This window comes from Nuphar pumila, chromosome 7, assembly GCF_984573655.1.
Source record: "Nuphar pumila chromosome 7, dmNupPumi1.hap1.1, whole genome shotgun sequence".
NCBI classification, from domain to species: domain Eukaryota; kingdom Viridiplantae; phylum Streptophyta; class Magnoliopsida; order Nymphaeales; family Nymphaeaceae; genus Nuphar; species Nuphar pumila.
In genome coordinates, this window is record NC_143255.1 from 124,343,208 (window position 1) to 124,349,372 (window position 6,165).

Here is a 6,165-nt window from a genome sequence, read left to right on the forward strand (position 1 = left end):
CAATACCATACCGGTACCTCAAAATCTGGTCCAAGTCTGGTTTTACCTGGGTCCCAACCAAACCTGACTCGTTGACACCCCTAATATCAACTGCACGTATTCAGACAGATTTCAGAGTCACTTACGGATTTCAGAGTCACAGTTAGGGGTGGAAAAACCTGACACGACCCGCCAACCCGACCCGCCAACCCGCCTCTTAGGCGGGTTCGGGTTGGGCTTAAGCCAACCCGTTTAATAAATGGGTCGACCCGTATAACCCGTTTATTAAACAGGTCGGGTTCGGGTTGGGGGTATGCCAACCTGCCAACCCGGCTGACCCGTTTAATAAACGGGTTAGGCGGGTGGGTCAACCCGCCAACCCGTCTGCCAACCTGCCAACCCGACCCGTCAACCCGTCAACCCAACCCGCCAACCTGTCAACCCGACCCGCCAACCTGACCCGCCAACCTGAGAACCCGTTTACCCGACCCAACCCATTTATTAAATGGGTTGGCGGGTCGTGTCGGGTTACCCGTTTATTAAACGGGTCGGGTTCGTGTTTGCCACAACCGACCCGTTTAATAAACGGGTCAGGTTCGGGTTAAGGTATGCTGACCCGCCGATCCGTTTAATAAACGGGTCGGGTTCGGGTTTAGGTATGATGACCCGCCAACCCGACACGATTGCCACCCCTAGTCACAGTAAAGACAAGGTTACAACTAGGGGTGGCAATCTTGTCGGGTTGGCGGGTCAGCATACCTCAACCCGAACCCGACCCGTTTATCAAACGGGTCGGCTGTGGCAAACACGAACCCGACCCATTTAATAAACTGGTAACCCGACACGACCCGCCAACCCATTTAATAAATGGGTTGGGTCTGGTAAACAGGTTCTCAGGTTCGCAGGTCAGGTTGGCGGGTCGGGTTGGCGGGTTGGCAGACTGGTTGGCGGGTTGACCCACCCGCCTAACCCGTTTATTAAACGGGTCAGCCGGGTTGGCGGATTGGCATACTCCCAACCCGAACCCAACCCATTTAATAAACGGGTTATGCGGGTCGACCCGTTTATTAAACGGGTTGGCTTAAGCCCAACCCGAACCCGCCTAAGAGGCGGGTTGGCGGTTCGTGTCAGGTTTTGCCACCCCTAGTTACAACCACCACCACCGACTCGGTTCGTGCTAACGTATGTGTTTCGTTTATTTAAAATCCAATATTTATTTTCAATGAATTTTCATACATAAAACTAAAAGAACTCCATTTTTTGAAATTTCCTTTTAATGATACAAATCCATTAATTTCCTTCCTTCGTCGATTGCCCGAGACGATACGCCACATACAAACCAAGCACCACAGCGACCGCGACGATGCCAAGGCTCACCGATACGATCCGCCTTCTCCGAGTCTTTATCCTGAATCTGGTAGTGCTCTCATCCTTTCTCGCCAAACTGTTTAGCGACTCTGTTGCTGCCATAGAGCCCGCTTCTTTCCTTGAACTGGAGGCAGGTTCTCTGTCCAGGCGAGGTCGGTTGTCATCTTCAGGTTGTTTGTGGTCGGGAAAGGTTCTTGCGGTCGCCGGAGTTTTCTCTCCGGATGTCGCCGCCGGCTGCTTCAGGGAGTCCTTGAATAGTCCCTTGAATGGTAAGAACACTCTGAGGACTCCATCGTCAAACTTGGCCTTGATCTGTTTGCGGTTCGAGTTCTCTGGTATGCGGAACGATTGCCGGAAACTGATCGGCTTCTTGCCATCTATCTGGTGGTCCCCGCTGATCTTGAGGCTGCCCATGGTATCTATCTGCACTTTCAGTTCTTCCCTCTTGAATTCTGCAGAGGAAGGTATGTATAAGAGTGAGAAATATTGCTAGGGATGTCAATGCATCAAATTTTACCTGGGTATCCTATCAAATCTGTCTCCCTTTAGTAGGACTTTTTTTTTTTGATATTTATAAAGAGAAACCACCCTCCGACCTGAACCCGAACCATTTACATCCCTGCAGCATATATATAGGGCTGTTAATGGTTTGGATATGACTGGATATTGATCCGGTTCAGATCCAATAAGACAAGAGTTTGGGCTTAATGCAATGGGTCCGACAGATATCACGCTGAACCCGCAAATTCAGAGTAACAGATGGACCCAGCTCTGATTTCAAAGTTTTACGTAAAATATTCATCAAGATTTTACTGGGTCCGCTTCTTGCTATTGGAACCTGGACTTGGATCTGGACCTATCTAATCCAGGTCCAGTAAGACCTGGACACAGACCCAGTACCAGTACATCTAAGTCAGACACAGGTCCAGTACCAGTACACGAGATTCGTCGGATGATCAAAACCAATGGTCCTCTAGGCAAGCAGGCCACTGTTCCATGAGGGGGTTGGCTTGGATCCGAAAGTAGAAAAGGATTCTCGGACCTGGTTGGCTAATTGCAACCTGGGTATGGATCTGGACCGGACATTCCAGCCCCACCAACTTCTCTCTCGTTTGGAACGCATGATAAAACGTTTGGAACGCATTTTTAAATTCTTTATATTTGTCTTGTTTCCCAATAACCATGGCAAAAAAAAAAAAAAATCAAAATATGAGAAATGTAGGAAAAATAACAACTTAAAAATATATAAAAATAAAATAAACTTTTTTCGTTTTATTCTGCCAATAAAATGTAAATAATGCTATAAATTTGTAATTTTCATTTAAAATATATTACGATATATTGAACCTTTAAAATGGCAACCAAGATAATTAACCATATAGGAATACATCTCTGTCTTTACTAATAATTAAGAACACAAATGATACGTATGAATTTAATTCTAATGTGATGAAACTTAAAACTAAGTAGGAATAATACATCATATTCACTTATATAATGTGATTGAAAATTAAATAATATAAATTAAAGATGGGAAAAGATATTGTAGAATACCTGGGAGCTCAACTTGGAGAATATGATTTTCTTGGTCCTGAATCCACTGTGACTTAGGGTGGTAATTAGAGGTTTTTGAGGTGGCAGCAGCAGGCTTTGAGTCCATGTTGCAACCTTTAAAATTTCTTCTTCCTTTCTTCAAGTTTGTTCAACTTGAACTTTTTTTCTCTTGTGCTTTTGCAATGTATGGTCCATATGCTCTGCCTTGTTTTTATAGGTAGGGGTGGCTTTCTTGCTTGCTTGTTCCCAAGGTTTTTTCTTGTAGAGGTGGAAGTTGATTGACTCAAAGTTTTGGGATAAACCATCCTTAATTCTTTGTTGAATATCCCTTGAAGAGGCAACTCATTGTTCCTAGTTTTATATACATTTCTTTTTGCTTGATTGCTTTGTGGGTCACTTTCTTTATACCTTTTCCACCACCTTCTCCTAAGAAAGCAACATTTTTTTTTTGTTTCTCATAGTAGGCGAAGGAAAATGCTTTGGTTCGATCGATTTCTCATGAGATTTAGAAAGTGAATCTCATTTGCATAGCACCACAAAAGCAAGCCTTCACAAATGAGACCTCGTGAGATTCGAGTTCTCATGAGACTTGGAAAGTGAATCTCATTTGCAGAGCACTCCACAAGCAACCAAACGTACCCCAAGCGTTCGTATTGACAAGCAGTCCGGTTCCACTCATCTCCTAAGTCATCCCTGTCTTCCATGGATGTGATCTACATTATCCATTTAATGAAAATCAGCATTTGAATCACAAAAATATGACTTGGATTTTTTGGTAATTCAAAAATCAAAAGATACAAGATTTTGAGATTTAAAAAGTAATACTTTTTCATCAAGAAAATGCGATTCAAGGATCAAATCTTACTAAATCAACCATGTTGAATTCATCTATGAAGTTAGATTTGATCAAAAGGAAACGAACTTACTAAAGAGCAGATGAGATGGGATACAGTTTCGGACACGCCTGATAAGGACTGCCCGACCCGATTTTGCAACTGCAGCTTAGGCTCAATCTCAACCTGGTCTTCGATCTATTCCCGTAGTGCAGCAAACCCTATGGTTCGGGTATGGTGACAAATAAGAATACCTGATTAATTAAGACCTGGGTCCAGACCCCAAGGTTCAATTAATACATGGACCCGAGTATAGTTTGTGAAATTTTATACCAGACCCGACCCGACTTTCTATTAAGACCTGCAATTTTTCAATGTAAAAATCATAAAAAAAAATTTACTTTACCGGGGTATGGTTCATGTAGTTCTTATCAGGTCCGAGTATGTTTTTCTTATAGTAGACTCAATTAGTAGACCCAGGTCCATACCCAAAAAACTGGTCCAAGTTTGGTTTCACCTGGGTCCGAACCAAACCGGATCCATTGACACTCCTAAGTGCAGCCGTCGGCCTCCATTGGATGAAATAAGAGGAAAACAAGAAATTAAAGAGAATTAAAATAACTGACTTAGCTCATTCAATTGTCCATCTATAGAGATCCCTCGTCTATGAATAGATGTGATTTTACTTAATTCTAATGAAATCAAATATTTACCTAATTCGATAAACTTTTAAAAAGAAAAGATTTATCATAAAAATATAGATATTATATAATGATCCAAAGACAAAAACCAAAATAGAAATCCAAATTGAAAATAGATCCAACAAGGAATCCTTATGGACCCGAGCCTTCTGCCTCGATCACTTATGTCTAATTTGAGAATGAATATAGGTTGACCTTTCTTCGCCAAGGAGTGAAGTACTTTGTTTGCGAGCAAACCCAACAATCACGGATTTTCCTTTCTGGTAAGAACACACTTTGAAAGGGAGAGATGAACTTGACCAGTTCGTCCTTCATCCAAAGGACGAGTAGTTTGGCAAGCAGCTTATTTATATGGCGAGTCGAGCAAGAAAATAGGGTGAAACTGAAAAATGTTGTCTTCTGCATTTGCTTCTTTGGGGATCAAAATAGATTATTCTAACTTATTGAACTTCCTCAAGTAGAGCCATTGAATTGGAACTCTCGTACACAAATTCACAGAGTTTTTCATTTGCAGCTAGACCAAAAAGCTTTAAAGAAGTGGGTGAGGAAGCCATCAATGACCAGGAGCTTTACCCGATGGGAGAGACCACAAGGTTGTTTTTTATTTTGCCTTGATCTAAGGGCCTCTCTAAGATGTGAGACTCTTGCGATAACCACCAGTCTAAAACAAAAATGCATCCTGGTTTTTAGACCAGATCCGACTCAGACCAGGGTCTGTACCAATCCATAGATGTCTATGAAAAAATTCAAGGAAGAGATTAGACAAGAAAAATTCGGGTAAGACGACAGTACTCAGGACTATTTATCTGTTTTGCTTTCCTTAGTCTTTTGCACTTTGAAAGCTTAACCTTTTTCATTTTCAATTAAAAGAGTACTTCTTTAACTTTTTTTTCAAGGTAGTTGTAGCCTTACAATCTTTATTATCTTTTTTGTTATCATCATCTTTGGTGTCTTTACTCTCTTTCATTCCATAGGTTTATGATTAACATTTGGTTTGGGACTCATCACCATTGCAACATGCATTACTCTTATTATGAATATTTTTTCTCTTTTCATCGGAATTTATCTTAGACATATCATAAGTCATTTCAATGTTGTGAACACAATGTCTGATAGCTTATTAAATGTTTTTGGTTCTATCAACATCATGTAACATGAGATAGATGATTGCAAGTTTTTTATACTGCTCACACTTCCATGAACCATTCTTTGCATAAGATAATCATATCCCTCCATTTGAATATAAAGTTCATGACTAGTTCATTTGGTCTTTGCTTAGTTTCCACCAAGTCTGAGGTAACGATGATTCTATAAAACCTAGCCAAAAACTTATCTTGCATTTATTTCAAGTTATTTCTCTTTTAATTTTTTTTTTAAGTAATGCCAATTGCTCTTCTAGGGTCAATACTTGTTCTGCTCCAACCATCATAATACATACTGTCACTAAACTATTTGAATGTGAGATTGGATCTTCTTCAAATAGTAGATTTGAATATTGATATAAGAGTATTTTTTCAAAATCTTCTTTTATATGTTTGGTCAGGAGTAGAGCCTTCCATGATAACTCCAGTTGTATAAGTGTTGAGAGACTTTGATAGGTATGTGATGTCATCACTTTGTATGTATGACATCATAATTCTCCAAACAAGAGTTTCAAGCTTTGATTTGATTGGTTGGTGCCGTTACTGTTTTTTAACATAACATCACCTTTATAGTTGATGATGTCATTT

The 6,165-nt window shown here is 40.7% G+C and overlaps 1 protein-coding gene across 1 annotated transcript; it reads right to left on the reverse strand.

Moving 5' to 3' along the window:
* Positions 1-1,269: 1,269 nt before the first annotated feature.
* Positions 1,270-3,007, reverse strand: LOC149833326 (17.7 kDa class I heat shock protein-like). The gene is made up of 2 exons (XM_090013412.1): positions 2,902-3,007; positions 1,270-1,799 (listed from the first exon to the last, which is right to left on the reverse strand). Exons 1-2 carry the CDS (start codon positions 3,005-3,007, stop codon positions 1,270-1,272), a joined length of 636 nt encoding a protein of 211 aa, XP_089869538.1.
* Positions 3,008-6,165: the final 3,158 nt, after the last annotated feature.

Coding starts and splice junctions, on each gene's coding strand:
- LOC149833326 (XM_090013412.1), bottom strand. CDS start 3,007: ATGGACTCAAAGCCTGCTGCTGCCACCTCAAAAACCTCTAATTACCAC. Junction 1,800..2,901: donor TCTCCAAGTTGAGCTCCCAG/GTATTCTACAAT, acceptor CTTCCTCTGCAG/AATTCAAGAGGGAAGAACTG.